The sequence below is a fragment of the Nilaparvata lugens genome, chromosome 8 (genome assembly GCF_014356525.2).
Source record: "Nilaparvata lugens isolate BPH chromosome 8, ASM1435652v1, whole genome shotgun sequence".
Classification (NCBI taxonomy): Eukaryota; Metazoa; Arthropoda; class Insecta; order Hemiptera; family Delphacidae; genus Nilaparvata; species Nilaparvata lugens.
Window position 1 is genome coordinate 22,447,771 of NC_052511.1, and position 26,066 is coordinate 22,473,836.

General features: G+C 34.2%; 1 protein-coding gene across 1 annotated transcript in view; it reads right to left on the reverse strand.

Moving 5' to 3' along the window:
• Positions 1–274: 274 nt before the first annotated feature.
• LOC111044213 overlaps positions 275–26,066 on the reverse strand; it is a 66,586-nt gene continuing 40,794 nt past the window's right edge. The window contains exons 2-4 of the mRNA XM_022329300.2: positions 13,086–13,205; positions 3,501–3,618; positions 275–1,364 (exon numbers count right to left, since the gene is read on the reverse strand). Of these exons, the coding sequence (XP_022184992.1) occupies positions 1,359–1,364; positions 3,501–3,618; positions 13,086–13,205 (244 nt within the window). The 3' untranslated portion in view covers positions 275–1,358. The remainder of the gene's footprint in view (positions 1,365–3,500; positions 3,619–13,085; positions 13,206–26,066) is intronic.

The window sequence follows — 26,066 nt, forward strand, 5'->3', positions numbered from 1 at the left end:
TCCAGCGGTCCGTAAGTTGCATCTTACGAGCTGGATTGTATTTTTCTCAATAAGTCGCATTGAATTTGGTTAAGTTGATTTATTGAAAAATTGATGGATTGATTAATTGGCCTCAATATAAGGGTGGAGTTAAAACTAGTTTGGAGAGTTGAATCTTTAGATTGAAACAGAAAAATGAATAAATCGATGGAACACATATCGATCAATAATTCAAATTGTTAGTAATAGCACTAAAGATAAGGATTGGTAGAAGGTTAATAATGTGCAGCGAAAGTCACATTCAACATTAATTAATAAAACTTTATTTTCTACAACAATACGAAAATAATAGTAAGCTAAACACTTCATACATGAGTGAAGCCTGGAGCTGTTCAAGACAATAAACTCTATATAGTTTATTTTTAATAGTTAGATACATTATAACTTAACCATAATCGCCCTTGGGCTTATATGAGTTATGCGAAAATGACAAACGAAATGTGTTACATTGAAAAATATAGCTATTAAATATATTTACAATCATAATTTATATCGATCACATTCAAGACATTAACCAGAGCAAGAAGACATGCGAATAGGAAACCTTGATATTCAATAAAAGAAAAGTTAGTAAGTAGTATATTTGAATGTAAAAATGGAGGAAATAGAAGCTCATATCGGCCTCCATTATTTATTAGCTTCAAATAAGGAGAATATTGGCTTCAACTTAAAAAATATTGAATACGGTTAATTGGAATCAGCACAGCATGTTTTTCGAACTCATATGGCGAGATTCTCAGATATAAGTCAGAATATTGTTAGAGTATAATATTGTAGAGTAAATCATTATTTATTAGTATAAAGCAAGCATATGATTATAATAGTTTCAAGTGATTTTAATGATTTTTAGAAGGTATTGAAATACTCACTCGAATAAATATATCAATCAACTTATATCATCAAGTGATATCAAACAATGGAACATAGAAATATTCTTTTATATTTTTTTCGGAAAATAAAATGTGATACCGTACCTATAAAAAATCATATTAGAAAATGTCAATTGAACCAACAGATACAATAGAATGATAACAAGATTTCAACTTAAAATACAGCAGCAACATAGATTTTTTAAACATGAATGACTGTTACATTTCTGCAACTATCGTTCTGAAGAAACTCAAGTTCTACAATTATGTGAAAAAATTGAGTTCCTGATTACAATTTAGTATTTGAGCAATAATAGAAATAGAAATTATCGAGATTAACGCTATGCGAATACTTTTTCTTCATTATCGTACCATTCAAAATTCTTACCATGAATAAACTTATAGTTATGACGTGAGAAGGGTTGGGGGAATTGAGACTTCTGATTTTCTTCATATCTGAAAAATATGAAAATATTCATGAATTAGAATAACATGATCATTCAAACATAGCCTTCAAATATTATACTTTTGATGACATCCTTAATCATAGTATCGAATAAATTAATATTTGAAGCGTGAAGCAAATCTTTGGATTCAAGTTTTATCATGGATATCTTCCTCCACCTCAGAAGTAATGTGAATATCACAAAGTTGTGGGCGATCAACGAATTAATCAACGAAAATACTAATGAACAGTTTTTGCCTTGAACCCAAATTGAATTTAAGCAAAATGATGTCATATTATTTCATTCATTCTCGTTGCAATGGTTCCAATAGATGACATCATTCTACGGCTGTTAAATTTCATTTTATTTTCGTGCAACTGGCTGAACGTGATGCGGAATAAGGATAGAACAATTCTGATACAAAGCCTACAAACAATACGAGAAACCTTCTCCATCGTTGCAGAATCGTCTACAAAACAAATCCAATAAATCCACCCCTCCCACCAACCACCACCTTTAGGCTAAGGTTCAACTCAGCATCACAAATAAAGGCTCCTACACACGGTCAGATCTTGTTACAAAAAGGCTGCTTCGCACTTTCCGACTTCTGATTCGTGGTTTGAATGGCATGGGATTTTCCTTGTTTACCCACCCTCAGTAATCCACTTTATGTATCTAAATTCCGTCGTTTTCTGATCGTGAGGGTAGGATGAACTGTAGGAATAATGTATCGTGTGTCAGAAGGGTGTCAATATCCTAAACAAAAAAACAATATATAAATATCATGAAATATAAATTTATCCCTAGCGTATGAGTAACCTTTACACAAGCAAATAAATAAACGCATACTTATGAAATGAAGAAAAGTCTTCAATCGAGCAAATTTGCAAACCAAATTTTTCTTTCTCTTCTGCTTTGTTAATAAAAAATTAAGTAAGCTACATTGAATCCTTCTATTGCGGATGACACCTACTCATTATCAACAGCTATATTAATGTGACACGAGATAACAATAAAGAGATAACCACAACAATAGAAATTCTGACACTGAAACAATATTACACATACCTTACATAAAACATAATTGAATCTGAGAATATAGTAACATTTCATTAAATTTAGCTATACAATACACTTTTATATGGATCTGTATTCGAGGTCATAGGATGAATTATATTGAAGTTGAATTAGAAGTTGTAGATAGATTTCCTTGCAAAAAAAGATTTCAATTGACAATGCAGATGGATTTAAAGAGGAAAATGGGAATATGAAGAGACAGATTTGATTGTGACAATATGGATAAGGTACTCTTATAGCCTATCTCTCACAAATAATTCCAACTGTTGCTTGTCAATGTTCTGTCCAGCATTCACGACATCTGCGAGAAACTGTCATGCACGACGTATGTGACATTTACCACCTATGCAACATCACAACACAACATATACCGGTATGACACATATGACATATTTATTCCAGAAAACGAAAACATACGAGTTATTGGACATCATACTCGATCCAACTCCAAAATACGGCATTGATCTCCTCCATTAATGCTTGGATGGATTAGTTGGTATTCAGCCTTTTTAGAAGCTGTGACTCCAATTCTTCCAGTTTTTGAAGTAGGCTACTCAGAATGGATTCGTGAAATTGTATTGTCTAAAATCCAGAAGTGAAATAAATAAAAGAATCGGAGGAAAGTGCCATGATATCATTTTACCACGGCTATATTTAATAGACGTGATATTATTAGGCATCAGATTTACACTCTCTCCTTGAAAAAACAATAGAAAGTGTCTTGTTGTAATGCTCTGCTTATAAAAACTCTTTTGAGTTGATGTTGATGGAGTTTAAACATCTCAGAGGAATTCTAAGACTCATTATCACATATTTGAATTTTCCAGCTCCACGGTGAGTGCCAATTCAAACTGTCAAATGTCAAATTTCTTACAGATATCCTATCAATGCTGACAGTTTGAAGAGGATCTCACTATAAAACTGGAAAACGATATGAAAACCCCCAATTCGCGAATTCAATTTCTCTTATTAATGTTGAGCTCCCAAGAGAGTGAGTGAGTGTGGAATCTCGTATTGTCTGTATGTTTTAAGCTCTAAGTTTTCCTCACTATTCATGTTTTAAGCTCACCAGAAGCGAGTTCCAGAAGTCTTCATCGAGCGGTGGCGCTATATTCCTGTCTCTGTCCTCATCAAGCTCGGCTCGCAATTGGTCGAGCAGCACCTCAGATGAGCGACGTCTTCTGCCACTGTAGCAAACAAAAACGAAACACGAAAATTAACACAGAATTGAGAATACATTCAAGGGGCTTCGAACCGAATCAGTTGGTATAAAATTCAGTTGGTAATAAATCAGTTGGTCTCGAGTCTACGCACAGGCCACAGTGCCCATGTAGGCTCATTCCGTAATCTATAATATGAAACCCTAATTTAAGTACTTTATTATTTGTATTTCATATTTCATTTTATTCATCATTTTTGTACTTGAATATTCTTGATTGATTGATTGAATTCATTACCATCACATAGGAAAATATATTGACAAAATTGGGTTTGAAGTGGGAGCTTCATTGTTCAATCTATATAATAAGAGAGAGTAGGGTTGTGTTTGTTCGTGTGTTCGTTTGTTCGTTTGTTCGCATCAAAACATGTCAACTTGTGGATTGCATACCGGAAAAATCTGGTGTGGCGCACTCACACAACTTTCCTTGCCGTTATGAAAATTTATCACCTGACGCTAGTGTTCCCGCGCATCTCAAGTCTACTATTCAAAGATCTAAGCCAGCTGGTGACAGGACTATAACGCTGGAGACACACGAGGTCTGCTATCTCTTCATAGTGAATGATTTAATAGAATCAACAGTTGCCAACAGTTTGCAATTGAAATAATAACATTTTATCGAATTCCGAGCTTATTTTAAATTTTAGGTGAAAATTTTACTGAACATTAATTGTAGAGATTTTCATGTTCAATCTATTCCATTTGGATTTTTCTGTTTAAATTGTATCTGAAGCCTGATAATTGGGAATCAAAAATCAAACTTTACCTAGATGGGGCGGAGCTCCTTAAATTTTTACAGATATGTGACTTCTGGCAGTTGATAGAGCTTGACAATGACTATTTTAGGTATGAATTTGATCAAAATCGTTGGAGCCATTTTTGAGAAAATCACAAAAAGCCCTGTTTTTGACAACATTTTCGCCATTTTAGCCGCCATCTTGAATTGCATTTGATCGAAATTGTTCGTGTCGGATCCTTATAGGGGAAGGACCTTAAGTTCCAAATTTCTAGTCATTCCGTTAATTGGGAGATGAGATATCGTGTACACAGACGCACATACACTCATACACACACACACACACACACACACACACATACACACACACACACACATTTTTTTTCCTTTTTCGTATTTTTTCCTTTGTGTAAATTATTGTGAAATACGATGATTTTTTTAGTCGTCATTTTTTTAAAGTCGTCAAAACAGCTGTTCTACAGATGAAATATCTCGACTATGTGTTCTTTCTAAGAACTGCGCTACCTACCTACCTCATGCACGAGAAGGAGGTTACTTAGTCCATTTCTCAAAGATGGGGTGGACCCCCCATTAGTTTCCCAGAAAGGAGACTCATGCCCGTTGATAGAGCTGATAAATAACTATACAGGGTATGAATTAGAAAAAATCGGTCAAGTTTTTTTTTGAGAAAATCGTGAAAAACATGGTTTTTTAGTAGTTATCCGCCATTTTTCTCAAGAATATTACGGAGCTCCTGGAATTTTCCCAGAAATGAGACTCATTTCAGATGATAGGGCTTATAAATAGCTATCCATGGTATAAATTTCGTTAGAGCCGTTTTCGAGAAAACCGTGAAAACATGGTTTTTTAGTAATTATCCGCCATTTTTTCCGCCATTTTGAATTGAATTTCTTATTGTCGGATCCTCATGGTATAAGGACCTTGAGTTTAAAATTTCAAGTCAATCGGTTGATTAGGAATGGAGTTATCGTGTTCACAGACATACACACACACATACACACACACATACACACACACACACACACACACACACACACACACACACACACACACACACACACACACACACACACACACACACACACACACACACACACACACACACACACACACACACACACACACACACACACACACACACACATACATACAGACCAATAGCCAATAACCACTTTTTTGGACTCAGGGGACCTCGAAACGTATAGAAATTTACAAATTTGGGTACCTTAATTTTTTTCGGAAAGCAATACTTTCCTTACCTATGGTAATAGGGCAAGGGAAGTAAAAACGGGAATGATTTAGATTTCCAAATTTTGCACATAGATTCTGTAAATATCAATCTCGTGCACCTGTAAGACCAAATTTTAATTTTCCTTCTACATTTTTCAGAATTAATGATTGTTTAAAATTCACTAATGGTACATTCGATTTCATTAAAAATCGCCAAATCATATGGTCGGAGTTAAAAAAGGAACATCTGTTTCTATATTGCTTTCTACATTCTACCTGAAATACATAGTTTTGAAACTTCGTTTTCCTGATGCAATGTTTAGGCCTACACGTGGCATGGATTATTAATTTTTCAGCTAGAACAATTTTTGAGACAAAGTGCTAATAAATAAAGTATAGAGAAATTATGTTTGACGCATTATCACGTCAGAACTACTGGACTGATTAACTTGAAATTTCGCATATAGATTCTTGCTTAACCGAGGGTGGTTATAGACCAATTTTAAATTCTTCAAGATTTGATTACATCAAGTTTTCAGTTTGTCAAGTTTTCAATTATTTGTCATGCTTCCAGTTTATATGGAAGCAGCAGAAGATTTCTCTTAAAAGGGAAATTAGAAGATAGGTATGATTGGGGATCCTTTCCGAATGATAAAAACAGGTTTTCCGTCACACCCAAATTTTTTCCGTCATTTTGAATCTAACTTATTTTTTTAATTGAAAGGTGGTCATACTGATTTACTTGAAATGCAGCATATAAATTCTTAATCAACCGAGGATTCTTATAGGCCTACTTTGAATTCTTCTAGATTTCATTACGTCGTTTCAAGAAAGACCCTTGCGAAGCACGGGTTACCTGCTAGTGATAAATAAGATGTTAGGAAAGAAATTTCAAAGTTAACCCGACTAATTTCTCCGATGAGAATTAGTAGAATGTAGTGGTTTTATTTCAATGAGTAAGGAATGTAGAAATTGACGGATACAAAAAGGACTCTGTAATCAAGATTGTCTGTTAAAAAAAATGTTTGGTAATTGTTTAGTAAGCATTAAGAATAAATTAATGAAATGGAAAAAAACATTTGAGAATTGGATGGTTTTGGAAATTGGGAAGACATCACAAAATTGAATATTGTAGCAATCATCCATTCACTATCCGTCAGATATGTGAAATAGTTTTATAAAAAAAACTCCACCCCTTAGCCAAGGGCAACAGTATCCATCCGAAGGTGTAGAGGAGAAATTCCTAAGATGCAGTCAGGCGGAAATTCTCTTAACTGCTTGCAATACAAAACATCCCAAAATCTTGCTCGTCTCCTCGGCAGTCGCTATAATTATCCAGTTCTGACCATGCTAATATCGAGCAGCTGAATTTCGGTTCCCGCCCTCGGGGGGCGTCACCCGGTGCACGGTGAGGTTGTCGACGTCGAATCATCTCCAAGAAGAATAAGTCTAATCTCCCGAGCACTTCAAATCTATCAACACCAGGATTCACGAAAGTGATTAGTCGTTCCAGAAATCGCCAGAAGTGGAATATAGTGCTTGTAACCTGGTTTTTTCATGATAACTAGGCAATATTCATAAATCAACTCAGCTTTGGTAAATCTCATCTTTTAAATCTCTGATGAATTCTAATGTCAAAATATTCAACTCTAACGAAATTCGTAATTTTAGATACAACATTTCAAATGGAAATCTCTACCAATTAAATTCATTAATAAAATTCAGAAGGAATTATATTATATTATAATATTTAATAATATTTCTATATTATTAAATAGAAATAATATTTCTATCAAAATAATAATTAATTTATTTTTTTGTGAAGTGTCATTATCAATTTGTCGTTTACCTTTTTTATTATAATTATCTAATGATTCAAATCGTCTTGCCTTTCTATTTAAAAGTCCTATCATTAGATTTCGTCCCTTATATATTGTTTCAATCGTTTGTGTGAAGCAATATAGTTGGGAAAGATGTTTAGTAAGTTTTATTGATTGCTCAATAGGGTTGTGTTTTTAAAGTACATCATTGGTTTTTTTAAATGTCATGTCTCTAGAGTTATGCTGTGGTATTTGTTTATTTTAATTTCAAGTGTTGTTCCCTAATAATTGAATTGGCTATTTTCAAATTTTTGTTTTACTATTTAATTTCTTAGTTTCACCATATTTTAAGCAGTCAGTAAGTATAGATCTATACAATATTATTAAAATTAAATGAAAAATCACATGAGAGTTTCAGACTATGATATCTCAGAGTTCTAAAGTCCATTCCAAAACACTCAATTATTTTTGTCTGCAATATTTCAATTAATAGAAAACATATAATTCTACAAATAAGCAGGTAGCTCAAATTTTATATTCTCACAAAAACATTCCAATTCTATTCCTCCAGTAAAGGATGTTGCATTCCTGAAATTCAGCATTTCAAACGCAAAGTTCTGAATGTAGCTGAAATGGTAAAAAATACGCGATAAAGACATTCCAACAATTTCTTGCTTCTTTGACTGTGGAAATTATGTAAGCACCATAACTTCAAAAAGACTTGAACTTTCTGTTAACAAAGGTAGCTGTTTTTATCGAGTGAAATAGAATTAAATGTCGATGGTAAACTCAAGATTTTGAAAGCTGAGGGAACTTTGAATCAGAGATTGAAGGAATGTTGTGGCTGAGTCATTGAAAGGGATTCATATTTTGAAGCAACTGGAAAACAAGAAGTCTGAGAATTCCACCCTTTTTACAAATTGAATAAAACAGTTCTTCATTGTGTCCTATGTAATACATTGGTTTTCATTTATATGCTATATTCCTTCAATGAAAAATATATTATTTAATTAAAACTGATTCAATACCTATATTGGAAACTTGTCGTGGCTGTTGAACTGCTATGAAATTTGAGTAGATGACAGTCTGCACAAGAAGTAGCAGCATTATATGGAGCTCTGTGATAGGTAGTTGGCCGTCCAATGGACGCGGAATGCTGTCATCGACCGAGACAATACACGAATTTTCGTTGTACACCTGGCACTAATAAACATCGATGGGCTTGTCTCGACCAATAGCTGCCTTCCACCTAGTCAGCCAATAATATAGCTTCATTTTCGGTGAGAATTTCTTGACTTTCTGGTGAGTCTGCCTCACCAGATCTTCAATAAGGACTGTTGCATTGGTGATTGTAATTAGTGACAGCAATTGAGATTCATAATTATTTGTTCTATCAATTCACTGATTACGGTGAGTTAGTAATCATTGAAAATAATATATAACTATAAATAACTTGATATAATTACGAATTGTCCTACTATAATAATTTTTCAACTCAAATTCTTCAGCTACTCCTTTCTTTCCTACTTTGAATTCATTCTACTCTCACTCTCATATTTTCTCTCTTCCTCTTCTATTACTTATCTCTATCTTCATTTCACACCCTTTCTCTAACAGTAGCTTCTTATGAACGTCAGAGTCGAATGATGCCTGAATACATAATAAAACGGTAGTACTCCGTAGCAGCCTACTTGTATTGATAGAGCGTAAAGTTCAATTCAACACAAAAGTAACCCCATTGAAATTCAGGCCGCTGAGCGCCATTTTATTGTTAACCAATTTCCTCGACGGCATTGTAGTGAGTTGGCTTGCAAGATGATGTGCGATGATGGAATATTGAGCAACTTTGTACTGAGCAACTCTATTGATTAGTGAGAGAAATTGCATTTGAAGTCGAGGTATTTTGATTGCATTATAAGTTCCGCAACTTTTTGTTACACCGCCAATTGTGCTGGAGAATATTTTTTCATCAGGAATAATAATTATGACTTGAACTCGTGAATTGATACCCGAGGAGCGGTATTTGAATTCAATTGGAACAACGGAAACGTTATGTTCTCTTACAATAGGGTAAAGGTTATGATAAGAGAATGGTTGTTATTCTGTAAGTGGAATTGTTCGTAGAACTCTCTCATTTAAAACCCGTGGTACAAAATCAGAATTCCAGAAACGTTTTGATTCTCCAAGAACAAATTGATACTTGTATTTTAACAGGATATTTTTCGATGAGATTCAATCTTGCATGCTTAATTTAAAGTTCTATATGTTATTGTAGAAACTAAAAGTACGGTCTACGGTAAGTAGTATGCTTTTAAAGTTTTCTAAAAATATTGATAGACCTGTAACTGGCTTGATAGTGTGTAACTTGCGGCTACTGACGTGCGTGCCAACAATCCAACCCAACAGAATGTTGCCACAATTGGCTGTTTGTGAGGATTAGCCGATCGTAGGACAGTCTGGGTGTCGTTCTAGCTTGTTGGAACGCTTATCAGTGGTCAGCTCGATTTAATCAATAAAAATCTTCTATAGTAAATTAATTTGAACTCAAATTTGATATAATGTGTGATTCGTATTAACTCCAACACATTAAATAACTACATTGCTCTTTATTCATCAATCGATATTTCAATACTATGGATTTAGAGCTTTTATTATCAATTTTATATTATTTTATTTTAAAGATGTTCTCTTGAAAAATGAACTCTGATTGGATGATTGATGACAGACCTTTAGGGGAATACATCGTCTGGTCATCACTCTGTGGAGTGATATTCTGAACTCCGAGGGCTATAAAAATGGCAGTGATATCCTACAAAAAATAACCAAAAATTACATTGAAGCTCTTAGTTTTTTTATAGCAGAAAGAAACTCTGTAACTTCTCAAAATAGCCTCAAGCATTCTCTACTTTCAGCCTAATAACTCATGTAGTAAGATTTACTTTAAATTCTCAGCATTCCATATGACTAACGTCAATGCTCCCCACTCATATTGATGATAGCTTGAATTAAATCTCCCTACACACAACAAGAATATTACGACAAAAAAATCAAGATAGCCTAAACGGTCCTTCTTTGTACGACTTTATATTAACAATATCTTGATTAAGCGTCTCAAACTCATGAAGTTGGAGGTAGGCTACAGATACGCCCTAAGCCTTAAACCATTACTCAGCTTGCAAGAAAAAGTGTTTTATGTAGAGAGAGATCCACTAAATAGAGTCAGTATTTCTCAGGAATAGCTCCATTGCTTTCCATCCAGCTAACGCAGACAGTTTTAAGTGAATCTGACTGTAGAAGTTAAATTTGAAAAAGTGTTTTATGCATATTATCACAAGTGTGTTAGACAGAGTTTCTTGTTAATAGACGTTGTAAAGGCGGGGAATTGAGCCGCAGTTGAGATCTAACCAGGGGTGAAATTGAAGCCAAGCGAATTTCGGGCGAGTGCTTCAAATGTCGCCGCGAACAACAGCAGCGTTTTTATCGTCGACTACTTTATGCCGACACAAAGCGGGGGAAAAGAAGCGATTTTTTAACTTCAAAGTGTGTGTCGTAACAAGTTCACTCGCTTATAAAAGCGGGCCTCTGCTGGTGACAAAGTTATTAGTCGTGGTTGTCTTTGATGGTGTCTTGAAACATGTCATGTTTGCTAATCTCAGTCATTGTGCTTTGTTCAAAATGGGTAGTACGTTCAAAAAAGTGATTCGTGTGTTTGATTGTTTACTTGGAAGCTGTTTTATCAGTAAAATCTCCAATCACTAAATATCAACAAATAATATTTTGACTGGAATACGGAACAAAGTTTTTTATTCCTTGAAAGAAATTTTCCAGAGTTATCTGTAATTTGAAGCGTGATCTGGATTCGAATAAGCATGCTGAGCTGAAGCATTGATAGAGTCACATTAAACTAGACTCACAAGCTATGAATTGGGAATGCTCATAGAAGAATTTCAGTCAATATTTCCTCCTTAATATAAAACATTTTGTCTTCTCATCAATATTCTTCGTATCTTAATTAGATCATAATATTATGAAATGGAGAAATGGAGCCTGTGTTGCAGTAATAGAGTAATGGAGTTGGCCATTGAACGATGTAAAGATTAGAATTATATTGAAGATTAAAATAAAAGTATGGTGTGGTGTGTAACGCGTGTCTGTCTGTAAAGGCAAGGTATGAATGAAGCTTCAATGAGGCAATAATATGATTGACTACATCTCTCAAATTCGTGGCAAGCTTTGAAGTGAAAAGTAATCTAACTTGCAGTCTATAATTATATCTATTATTAAGCCATTTGTTTCTCCCACTACATCCCTCAATTCAATTGCTGACTATAATGTGAAGAAAAGTAATTCTATAGTAGAGAGTATAGTTCTTTGTTAGAAGTTCTTTGGTAGAATTTCTACTGTTCCCAACTCATGTCAAAATTTTGTATAATACCCTCATGAAATTCAGATGTAACGAGGAAGACATGGTATAGTTTAGTATCATCATCTTTCATGAGTTCTAAAATGAATTCGGAATAGTTTTAATCAAACTGTAGCTTCGAATTGAGATCATGATATGACACTAGACTGCAAATTATATTACTTTCCACTTCAAAGCTTGCCACGAATTTGATAGATGGAGTCGCATTATTGCTTCTATATCTATTCATTGAACCTTTTAAACTAAAGTCAAAATAGCTTCCTCATGAGAAACATATGAGATGAAGGAGACATAATCCAGTCTAGTCCCATCCTCGAACATACAAGAGTAATACCAATATGTAGCCAGTACTCTACTAACTCTTAGCTCTCATAGAACTCATATAAAATTTGTCAAAATGCAGTAGCATCTCTAAGAAGTATCTTCTATTAATAAGATAGATGAGATATCATATATTATTTAATCTAGTCCCAACATCTCAATCTCTCAACGAATTTCAAGGGTTATTCACTGTAAGTTCTGATCATATTTCGGCTTTAAAATTTATATCACTTGTATTCATTCAAAGTTTTCATTGAATCCCTTACAGAATTACTCAAGAACATTTTCATCAGTTACAGAAGGACACAATCACCATTCAGTCTAGTCTCATGTACTCTAATTCCGTAATGAATATCAAAAGTTTATCAGTTCTCATCAAACTTTGGCTTTTATCTATTCCCATTAACATAATGGATGTAAAACATTTATCAGTTCTATAAAACTTTGGTTCCTAACATCTGATTTATGCATGCATAGTTTTCATAAAACCCTCCAAGAGGAGTCAAAATGGCTTCATCATAAGAGCATCATAATAGCTTTATCTAGAGATCTAGTCTATTTACATCTCCCTTAATTATTCCATAATGGATAAGTTACCAAGGTTATTCATGGATACAGTCGAACTTCATCTTTCAGTCTGGATCATTCTTTGATCTATTCATAGATTCGTGAATAGTTTTTAAAAATCTTCATGGGTAGCTTCCTCTTGAGTTATCAATAAGATAAATGAGAGCTTAGACTAATCATCCTTCTCAATCACATGATGAATATCAGAAAGTTATCAACATCTCACATCAAACTTCATCTTGGAAACTGAACTGACATGCAACAAGTTTGAGATATTGAAGCAAGATAAGGTAGTTAATTAGAGTAATGCGACTCACAGAATATTGGGGTCGATTTTGGAGTAGTCCAGTGGTCCTCGCTGGAATTTTCCCCGCAGCTGCTGCAACTTGTACAGCGTCTCCAGCTCTGCTAGTCTTTGATCCGAGTAGCGCTTCTCTCTACAAAAACATAAAGAGACACAACGATTATAATGAGTAGACAAAAAATAGAAGAACAGAACGAAGAAAATGGAGAAAGAAAGAAAAAAGAAAGGAAGAAGAAGAAGAAGAAGAATAACTTCATCACCAATAAAAACAAAAAAGTACTATAAGAAGAGAAGAAGGAGGAAGACATTAACCAGTAAAAGAAGAAAGAGGAGGTGAATGAGCAGAATAAGTAGAACAAGGGGAAAGTTGAGGAGGAAAAAAAGGATTCAAAGGTGGATGAAAAGATGATGAAGCAAAAGAATTATGAGTGTAAATTGATTAAAAATATAAATTGGTGTGAATAAAGAGATAAGAGAGAGTAACGGAATATGAAGAGAGTAGAATTATACGAGAGGACAATCGTTATCATGAGGGAGCATTGGGATTGTGAAGACGAGAAAGACAAGCCAGGAGTATGAGAGGGTAGAGAATAAAGAGAGTAGAAAGAGAATGTGAAGGTGAAGTAGTATGACATGGGGTGAGAGAAAGAAAATGAAAATTATCTTGAAAAATGAGAATAGAAGAGGATGAAAAAGAAGAATAAAGGTGTAAAGAGAGAGGGATTAGAAGATTAAGGGGGTGATGAGGCGAAGGAGGAGGAGAAGACGAAGGAAAATAGGAAGGATGAGGAACAAGGTTTGGTAAAGATGCAATAGAAGAGGCGGAGAAGGAGATGAATGAGGAGTACTAGGACGAATTGAAAAAAGTAATTTCATTTACTAAAAGTCGCCCACTCAATACTCAATGAAAGCAAATTAGCCTTCACATTTGTGGACCCTAGTTTAGTAATTACAAAACTTGAAAGGTCGTTATGAGTTGGATGGGATATCATTGAGTTGATCCCTGTATCTAGACATTACATGATGAGATGCGGTGTACTAATTCAATGGGGGAAAATTATGATATTTGCATCAATGGAAGATATAAAGAATGCAAATTGTTCAGAAATGTTGAGAAAACCTTTCATCATTTTTTGGTTTCTCAAAGTTATCACAATGAGAGAATACTCTCTCAAAAGCACTAAGCACCAAACAGTGAAAAACAGTTATTCTTCAAGGACCTTCATTTTCACCCTTTAGAGTAGTTGGTGCAGACAAACGAGTTTCAAAATTTATTTATCTATGAAGTACCTATGCAGGTACCCTATAAAATTATCATGTTCCATCATGTGGGATGTACCAGTCGTGACTGTGACTGTGGTATCATCAATCAGTCAAAAAGTGTAAAGTATCTTGGCATTACTGTTGATGACAATTTGATGTGGAAAGGACAGATAGACGGCATGAAGAAGTACCTGCGTTGCTTACTGCATAGAATTTTCAGTTTGAAAAATATGTGTCCAACATTTGTTTTGAGAGATCTTTACTTTGCTCTTGCTCAATCTCGCCTTTCTTATGGGCTGGTCTGTTGGGGAAGTACTTATATAACCCACTTAAGGCCAGTAATGTCTCTGCAGAAGTCTCTAGTTAGAGCAATTGCTGATCAAGAGAATGTTGATTTTCTATCGTCATGCCAGGTTATGAAAATCATGCCTCTGAGGCACCTGTACGTCTTCAAGGTCCTGTCTGAATTCTATTGGTCTAGTGGAAATCAAGGGGCAACTTTGGGACATGAAACTGGAATAATGAGAACAAGGTTCACTGATAGGTTCCCAATCCCTAGACCCAATAGCACTTTCTTTCAAAAATCTTTTTGTTTTTTGCAAGGCAGGTTTTTCAATCATGTGCCACAGGATATAGTTTATGCTAATTATCCTCTTCCTGTTTTCAAGAGAAAAATAAAAAAAGGTAATTTTTGCTCTCAATATCGATGTCATTGAAAGCTGGTATCATATTCAGAGATAAGATTATTCATTTATGTGAAAACCCCTTGATAAAATGTTTTAAAATTAGCATGTAAGTCATATTGAGTTATCATGCCTTTTAGTATGTATTCAGTGAGGTTCCCTGCTAATGTTCTAATGTTCTACTGTTGTAGAAATTTAATAGGTCTAATCATTTTGAATATCCTCAAATTTTTCAATTTTTAATTGCGTAGCTCCATCTCATTTTATACTTTTTTGTAGCCTATACAGTATATTTACAAAATGTTTCATCTTAGCCTAGTATAATTAGTTATGCTCTCGTTTCATATATTATTTGCTTCTTATTTTCTTTTTATTTTTGTCAATATTCTAATATTCATTATATTGTTGTTGATATGATACTCCTGTGCGCGGACGGAAAATTTATTTTCTTTGCGCTCAGTAAATTTGCCATAATTATTATGATTTAGTTTTAAACTTTTATTGTATTATTGTTTTATTTACAATCAATATTGTGTTTCCAACAGTATGTCTGTATTTGTTTTTATGACAAATAAAGTCTATTCTATTCTATTCTATTCTAACAGTCATGTTATTGAATATGAACTGATACTATTTTTAAATGACATCAAAAAATAATGTGAATAACGTAGCACAATATCAAAGAAGATAATATTCTTGTTGAAATTTTACTCACGGTATTATATTCTGAATTCGAAGTTTGTAAAGTTGGTAATTATAGAGTGTACAGTTATACTATATTCATAATCAGCAAGAATGAAGTACGAACTCATTGATGAACTTAATCATAGAGAAAATATAACATAAGAATATCCTATGGTATAGGTTGTTTATGTTCCAAATTTCAAGCCGATTTTTGTTAACTCAAGCTGATTACTGTTTTGGCCGGGGTGAGAGTGTAAAAACGGCACAGTATGAAAGACTACCAGCGTCACAAAGGAGAACTACGTGTACTATCAGTTTGAGTAAACAGTAGAATTGGAAACATAAACGCCCCCTACCATGAGATACTACTTATGCTATATTATTATCTTTATGACTTAATATACCGTTTGGGAAAACTCAGAGAAAGTCATTCACCCATAGAAGATGCGTATTAGAGAATTGGAAATGATTTTGTTTGGGAGCATGAAGGCTACGAAATGAATTTCAGTTGGAGACATTCATCTTCCATCTGTCATATTATTTCGAGAAATGTGTCAGCACCTGAGAGACAACATCCTACTTCGCCACAGAAATGAATCGAGTTGATTGCTTCACAAGTACCAAATTAATACAATTTCATATTTTCCAGTTAACTACAGGTTTTTGGGATTGAAGTATACTACATGAAACTATCACAAATTATTAGATTTGATGATTTCATTTAAAATAAAGAGAAACTAAATTTAGTTGAAATTGGTGATGTTAATTTAAAGGATTCTTAAGCATCTTGAAGATCTGAGATTCTGATAATCTAATGATAATGAGAATTCTGATTATTCTTTTAATGGCATTTTTCGCTCTATTTGTATTAGTATTTATTATTTTAACAGGAGAGATCACGCCCTCTCCCCAGAAATCCTTCCACGACTCCCAGGAGGGGGTGCGTCTCCCAGCTTGAGAGCCACTTATCTAAAGCATTTCAAGTACAGTAGAATAATAATATGTGGTCGAGTGGAATCATAGAACGTTTCTGGGAAATACAATACAAATACTGTAGCTGCATACATGCATGTATACAATGTGTGCATAGATGTGTTATATATTCGACCAATCAGGCTGAGATTACACCAACAGGACACGCCCATAGATGGTTGTGTCAGCAAGTTATACGAGCAAGGATTTCGGAGTTTTTGATCTTCTGCACGCACAACCCTGATATATTGTTTCACCAAGCAGCAATCTAACATCTAACAACAATTATAATCGATTGATCAGTGAAGGTCGTCTTCGAACACCAATAAATACAGATCTACACAATAACAACTTCAAAGTGAGAATTGGAACCAACAAGAACAGGAGTATAGAAGCTTGAAGGGCATCTATAGAAATCCTTAGACATCGTACATCACAGACATATAGTCTATCTGAGTTTACGTACATGTATATGTAGAAGGGTATCTAAATATGTTACATGTATGTTACAGAAATGTTTGGTTGGTATGCAGGCAGGCATCATGGCTCATTGTAGCAACATGTAACTGTAACATCACGAGTGCAACTTGCCACGAGTAACTTGGCTAAAGCCATCACAACTGGTTCTGCTTCAAGTCTGTTTCAAACTCTATTGAAAGTCGCACTTCGTAATCGCGGCGGACGTGCGTGCATGGGCGTGAGTGTGTGATCATGATAATGATTGAGTGTGTGTGTGTGTGTGTGGAGAGGAAATAGGAGAACAAAGAGGTTGAGATTAAGAAATGGAGAAGGATATTGCCAAGAAGAAACGTTGGTATGTACATGAGCCAATAAGAGAATAGAATAGCAGATAATGTAAGAGAATAGTGGATAAAATAGAAGAGAAAAAATGAACTCAAAAAAGTGGGATGATCAGGGACGGTGTAGTATATTGAGAAGATCAAAATCAATCAAATTCCTTTGATTAATAGTTTGAAGCTGAAACTTTCACATTATTGTAACATTACAATAAGGAAATTCAAATCGATGAGAGCTGCGTTCTCGAGGATAATTTGGAAGATTCTCTACATGTCAATCAGTTTGCTTAAATATTGTTGTCTCTAAAAGTTGGGATAAAATCATGAATTGCTAAGCATCTGAGCTTCATAACTGTGTTCTGTGCGCTCTGCCTGACCCTCTCAATCAGATAGATAGAATAGGTCCAAAGTGTTAGATGAGTTCCAAACCACTAGAAAGTCATTTCTCAGTTCTCCAATACCACAACAACCTTTCTTTCAAACACGTTTAAAACAAAGATACATCCTGAATACAACGAGATAGTCAGGAAACAATTATTCATCTCGCACAAAAAGCTTGTGAAACACCATATTTTCCTGAATGGATACATTCCTCGAGACAAGTTCATTTTCTGCGAATACGCACAACAAAACAAATGTTCCAATGGATAATACACCTATCCCACACATGTCATAGAGTTCATTCACTTGGAGAACGCAAACAGGTAGCCTATTAAAAAAGCTGGAATGCCTCTTTTATGAAAAGCTGAATTCGCGCTGAAAAGTTCCATCAAGGTCTCTGGAATGATGCTGATAATGTATACCTCTATATAACACTCTTTTCCCAGATATACATCTATATTTTATACCTATATCTTTATATTTTAATATCAGTCGAGCATTGTAGAAGATGTGGTGTTCATTCAGACATATACATGTGAGTTGACATATGTCACTGACAGAGAGAGAGACATGAATCGCCCATAGCGTCATATTCATAACAAAGCAGGGGCCGCCAAACAAACAGCCCTAATGGAACACAAAAATGAGAGAAAATTTTGAAAAACTGAGTAGGAGGGTTGTGGGGAATTTTGCGGTTGGATTTGCGGTGGAAAAAAGAAAGATGATGTAGTGTGACTTTGGTATGTGACAAGGATAAAATGTCGAATTTGAATGGAATAATCAAGAGTCCAATAAATTCTTGAAAGGTTTGTAACTTTCACAAACAGAAAAACAACCTGAATACAAGGAGATAATCGGAAACAATCATTCATTCGAACTATTTCGTCCTATTCCCACCATCAGTAGCATTATTCAATTCGGTCAATTGGCCAGTGGGTGGTGACACGGACTGAGACTACCTTATTCTAAAAGACGGAGATGATACAAGAAATAACAATTTCCAGATAACAGCATGGATTTCCAATAATTATTTTGACATTTCAATATCATTCTTCATCAGGTCGCGCTATCCCAAAGTTTAAAAATAACCAATCACAGAAATATTAAAAAAATCAATTTCTTAATCGAAACTCTACTAACTTCTCGGAAACATCACATATTTTTTATTAATTTCCTCGTTCAAATATTCCTTGTTCATTACCTACTCAAATACAAGAAGGAAGGCTCAGAACGATTGGGATACAGAAACATATTATAAAAACAAATTTATAAAGTAAATAAAAGATTATGATCATGAATTCATTTCATTATTTTTTGTTTCAACATCTAGAATCACCATTAGAAGTCATTCTACGAAATTTTTACTTTTATTACGTTATTTTAAGGTACCACAGAATACCATCCATAAGAAACTTGTCTCTAAATAAAATTCAATCTTCAATGATAATTATTATTATTAATGAAAAAATATTTTTTATATATTTTCTTGTTTCATCGTGTAAACTCAATCGCAATCCCTATTCAAGATCAAAGACACATCAACAAGACTCATTGAAATAACAATATCAAATGAAATGAAAAACGGCATCAATAGAAACTCATTAAAATTTAAAATAGCTACTTCAACACTGATACGATCCGGTACTTCTAAAAACTCAAATCATATTGTATATCACAGGAGGCAACGTTTAATCAATGTGCATCCATGTAGATTGAAAAAGTATTCAAACCAACTAATAGGATTGGAATTGATACGGTACCAAATAATTGGAGAATAATAAAAAAAGTGTTTCAGACTGAAAAAGTAGCTTTATTTGGAGCTTTCAAGTTAATTGCAATACTGTACAATACAGTATTAAATAATATACATTAAAGCACCCAATAGCTCACTACAAAATTTCGAAATTTTGATGAGATCTTGGATACCGATTCATTTTGAGCCTCTTCTAAAATAATGCGTTTGTTTATATTGATACTAAAATAATACTATCGTAGTCTGGAAATACATTGATTCCTGATATTCCATCATCATTATAACTATTATTCCATCACTGTTCAATCCTACCTCTTTAATTTTGGAAGCATTTACACTAGATGGAATCAACTGTTAAATTTGTTACATACTCTAACAATAAATGAAACAATCATTATTTCATTTACCTTCAAAAATAGCCCTGTACTCTCAAAATAGTCCATACTTGATAGAATCTTCAGTGCGATTTGTTCCACTTTGTAGCAAATAATAAATGGAATATCAATCAAACTATTTCAAATCACTCATAAACAATACTTTATACACATGATAGAATCTCCAGTGGAGTTAACTTTATACTCTTCAGCCAATAGTGGAGTGATCAATAATTATTAAATTCTACTTCACCAAGTATCAGTCTGGGTCATCCCAAACATTTATACTTGATAGAATAATTCGAAGTGTAATTTATTTCAGACTCTCCAGCCATCAATGAGTTCAGCAAAAATAATTATAGTGAGATTCACTTCTAACTTTCAGCATTGGTTCAATGGAATTCATTGATGTTATTCATAAGGATTCCTGACAGTTCGAAGTGATTATCATTAAAGAATTTTATTAATTGATGAAACAGTATTCCATCAACAATCGGAAAATTTTGATCACGTCTCGGCGATCAAAGAGTAACACCATTAAAAGTATGTTTCGCGATCATCAGCGAGATGTAACAAATTCAACTGTGACGCTTGCAACATTCTGATTGGCTGGCTGTTGGCAGCAAAATAATTGGATGAGATGGATATTATGTAACGTTTGATGTACAATGATTGGCTGAAATATTCAATTTGAGCAACACCTGCACGTAACATCGTCACTCTTTGATGGAACGCATCAACATTGATGGATCAATTATTGAGAGTGTATGAGGGTTCAATTTTGAGTGCATTGAGTGTACTCTCGTTTACAAGTGTATAAATTTAAGTGGATACGTGTGCATTGAAGTTTCATTATTCGTAGCATATTATATTATTCTGTGTATTATTTCGAACTTATTTAAAAAAAGTTGATTATACTCGTAAATTATTTGAGCAAGAAACATATGAGCACTGAGGATAGAAAACACATGAAGATATCTCTGTCGGTATATATTGTATATATTGTTGTAATCTACATGAATAAAGTACTCAATCAATCAATCGGTTTGAAAACCAAACACATTATTATCTTCTTTCTTCTGTGATATGAGTATGAGTATATGATTATTGTTTTTGTCAATGAATGTAGTGTATAACCATTCAAGCGTTGAACAAGATAGCATCACTGGTGGCTCCTAGTACTAGTTGCTGAATTTTCGGCTCATAAGACCAAGAAGTTATTTGCTTTTGCCTCAGATTCAGATTCCTTTATTCATGTGTTTAACAAAACATAATTCAACTTACGTTCTAGCGTTAAAAATAAATACCAGTAGCGGTAAAATGACATGCTGAATCATATTAAACTGATGAGTTCTACAATAATATTGAGCAAGAATAATGATGAAAAATGCAAAAGTTAAGGTACTACTGTAATGTTTTCACATGAAACGGTGAAGTTTGGACCTTAAGAAGTCCATTCTCAGAGAGGGTATCAAGGATAACCTCCCCTTCAGCACTTAACCGTAAAAAGAAGAAAGTTGAAAATTCAAACGAAATATTATGTCTAAGAGGAAAAAATTAGGAAAAAAATATCAATAAGTAAAAATCTGGTGTGGTACACTCACACAACTTTCCTTGCTCATATTTGAAACTACGATCAGATTTCTGTATATGTGTATATATAATTGTTTTCAGAGTACTTTTTCCTTTGTGTAAATTATTGTGAAATTCGATGATTTTTTTAGTCGCCATTTTTTTAAAGTCGTCAAAACAGCTGTTCTACAAATGAAATATCTCGACTATGTGTTCTTTTTATGAACTGCGCTACCTACCTACGTCATGCACGAGAAGGAGGTTACTTAGTCCATTTCTCAAAGATGGGGTGGACCCCCCATTAGTTTCCCAGAAAGGAGACTCATGCCCGTTGATAGAGCTGATAAATAACTATACAGGGTATGAATTTGAAAAAATCGGTCAAGTTTTTTTTTGAGAAAATCGTGAAAAACATGGTTTTTTAGTAGTTATCCGCCATTTTTCTCAAGAATATTACGGAGCTCCTGAAATTTTCCCAGAAATGAGACTCATTTCAGTTGATAGGGCTTATAAATAGCTATCCATGGTATAAATTTGAAGAAAATCGTTAGAGCCGTTTTCGAGAAAACCGTGATAAACATGGTTTTTTAGTAATTATCCGCCATTTTTTCCGCCATTTTGAATTCAATTTTATTGAATTTCTTATTGTCGGATCCTCATGGTATAAGGACCTAGAGTTTAAAATTTCAAGTCAATCGGTTGATTAGGAATGGAGTTATCGTGTTCACAGACATACACACACACATACACACACACACACACACACACACACACACACACACACACACACACACACACACACACACACACCACACACACACACACACACACAGAGACCAATACACAAAAATCATGTTTTTGGACTCAGGGGATCTTGAAACGTATAGAAAACTTGAAATTAGGGTACCTTAATTTTTTTTTGGAAAGCAATACTTTCCTTACCTATGGTAATAGGGCAAGGAAAGTAAACACCAAATCATAGAAACGATAAATCATTCAGTTAAATCGATTAACAGAAAAAAGTAAATAATAATAAGGAAAAAAATAAAGAAAATTGCTTTCTCCGAATACTAGCAAGATTGCTTAGAAAATCCTTTCATTTTTCAAAATACTGTGATCATGGGTCTTGATTTGTCCATGAAAAGATGTTTCCTAGAACACGGTATATAATTATTTACAGAATACACATTTTGTTGTGTATGGTAGGTATGCAGAATTCAAATTAAAATTTATTCGTATAAAGTAGGTTCAAACATTTAACTATAAAACACAAATGCAATTCACCACAATCAATTCAAATAAAGAACATTCCTTACTAAAAAATAATAAATTGAACAATAATAGCATTAATACTTCTATTCCTAACTAGTAAGAGTTATAACGCACAATCAAACTGAATGGATTGAGGATTATCATTACATTATTATTCAATACTTCAAATAGCATAAGCTTGGTGGAGAGAATTAAACTGTATACAATGCTCTCCGCCGCTGCATTGAATGATGTGTGTTGTTCTTATAGGAACGGGTCATTTCAGAAATAACATCAAGTCATTTTTTGGTCAAAATAGGTTTAATGCAGAATCTTATTCTTTGAAGGTGAATACAAAGTTCACCTGAGAAACCACATAAGTCAGGCTTCTCTATATAGGTTAGATAACAAGCCTGACTTAATTAGTGTCTTGAAAGTGTCGATTTGTTTTGTATTGTGATCTTGAAGCAATAAGCCTTATGTGTTTTATGTTGTGCTGTTGAATAAGAACGTTTTGTCACGTATGAAGCATTAAACTACTTCAGGATTTTGAGTTTATTTATTTATTTATGTTGAGTTGTAATGCTTAGTGTGAATGGGATTGATTTGTGGGTGTGTCTTCTTGTGCTTGAAGCTGGACTTGGTTCTGCTCTATTCGAGAGCAGTGCTATATTTATGAAAGTACGCGCTGGTAAGCCGTACCGGTACCTCTTGGGACAAAAATGAAAGATTTGTAAATGTTCCCTTTTCTTTTTTCCCTAGCTCTCAAATAGATTTGAAACACCATTTTTCAGGCTAAATTATAAAAGTTTTCCTAGGGGCAGAACATCTCTCTAACCACCTGGCACATTGCATACCGGAACCTATATTGTTACATAAAACAGCACTGTTTGAGAGTATGATTAGATTCACTCATCTTCCTTCAATCAATCATTTCCCACAATCTATATAAATCTTCCAACCAGTATCTACAACTCTCACATTCACACACATACTCCCTCCACAATCAAATGAATATGACGTCACACCTCAAATTCTATATCCCAATTTGCAAATTTGTTTATCATGTTCAAACAACGCTTTCAGTTAAGGGGCTGGTAATCGCATCAAACCACAATCGAAATTGCAAAGCAGCGCTAAGTAACTAGTTGTGTCAGGTTCGGGACTTCGCGAAGCACGTCTTGATCAAGTCCTCGAGTTTGATCTTACTATAAGATACAGGTTTGTAACGAATGCCTCTCATGTGATTTGCCTGAAGCTGTGCTATACAACAATAATATCCTGAACGAGATAATCAAAATATTGTTCGAAAAGTATCTTAAAAGTCGTATTTTGAGTTTTATTATGGAATTTGTACTTTACAATACATCTTTAATTTGAACCGTTTATAAGATAAAGAATATTTTCATTTCGAATAAAATGAATTGCAAAGAATCGGAAATCCTATAAATGAGGTTGCCAATAATAGTTCCTATTATAGAAAGTACGTTTTCCACGAATTGCAACATAGCCTAGACTTTTAGACCACAGCTCCTCAAACTTAATCTTGTGCAACAATAGTGCCCAGATCATTGTTCAAAATTTCAGTTCATCTACTCAATAATCTTGAAAAACAGTATTTTCTAATCTATCCTGCAGCTCCTCCTCCTCCTCCTCCTCCTCCTCCTGCTCCTCCTCCTCCTCCTCCTCCTCCTCCTCCTCCACCCGTCCTTCTATAGCTTCCACTCCCACTCCTCCAATACCCTCTCCTCCTCTTCATCCTCATCATCCGTTGTACGTGAGTAAAGTAAGCTGTTTTTTGTTCATGGAAACAACAGAACTGTTTTCCATGTTAAAGGCTGCTGTCGCCGCCCTTCCCTTCAAATAAGGAAGAGAATAAGTTACGAAAACGGATAAAAACGCGATGAAGAGTGAGAAAAATTGCTTTGGAAAGAAATAAGTACGGTAGAGGTCTTCAGCAGAGTTTTGTCTTGAAAATATTCTTTTCCTTTGATCCCACGTTCTTTTCTTCTTCATTTTTGTTTCTCTAGAAATGGAATCAGAGGCCACCGTTGAAAGGTTTCTAACTTCCCCCTTTTCAAGCTGAGAATTTTTATATCTGGACCGTCTTTAGAAGTGGAGGGAATTCAAAATTATTGCAGGAAGAAGTTTCTAATGGGGTTGATTGGAACAGTCGGTAATGAGAAATATCAATTACTGCTCAAGACCCTGGGTTAACTTCTATTAACATTTCTCTCTCAAATATTATATCCTATGAACTTGGATCCATTCATGATATTGATTAAAATTGTACAGCCAAACCTTGAAACAAATAATGAGTAATCAGGAATAAATTTAGAATGAGGTAAACGCTGATGAATATAGGCTTAAGTACATAACATGTCTTATCGAGGCTTTCGTTAGTGTTTTGTCCTAGTTTTCACAATCCACTGAACTTGTATTGAAGTAATGAAGCTACGCTACAATAGCTGATTTGCTTAGATTTTTCAAGCAAATGGCCTTTGGAGTACAATTAAATGTCAATTCCTCATTTGTTTCAACACAGTCAATATAATCTGAAATCTCCTGAAAACCATTCCATCACAACAGACTCATCAAATTGTTTTTCAAGTCAATATAGTCCTAATCCGAGGAAGAATTGTGAAGCAATGATTCAGCAAACCCCCAAATCACATCATTGCAACTCATCCTTACATCCTCACATCCTCACATCCTTGTGAATAAAATAAGACTGTACCGACCGACACATGAAAAAAGAAAATCCTGTGTGAGTTCCCTCTCATTTTCACTGCTCCAACTACAGAATCATTAATTTCAGTTAAGCTTCTTGCAGTCACCCAGGCAAATTACTAACTGGACGTCGAATGGGTGTGTTTGTATACGTATATGTTTGTGATGTGCTTTTTTCATGCATGTGTTGTAGACATATGTTTGTCTTGTGTTGCTGGGTTTTCATGGATGTGTTCGTGTTTATGTAGATGTTGATCATTACCATTATCAATGAATCATGATGTGTCATGATGGTAATACTGTAAATGGGTCCCATGTGTATTTGTTTTGGAGATAACTTGTGGAAAGCTGCTAAAATTATCTATTCTCAAGAGCATGATAGTACTTATTTCTTCACTCTCTAATAATCTCTGTTACAAGACTGAAACATACTTTGTGAAATTCTATAAAAGTTATTCTATAAGAGTGCTGAAAAATAATAGAATTTCAATAATATTGGATGTAATAATTATTATTTCCGATGAAGGACATAAT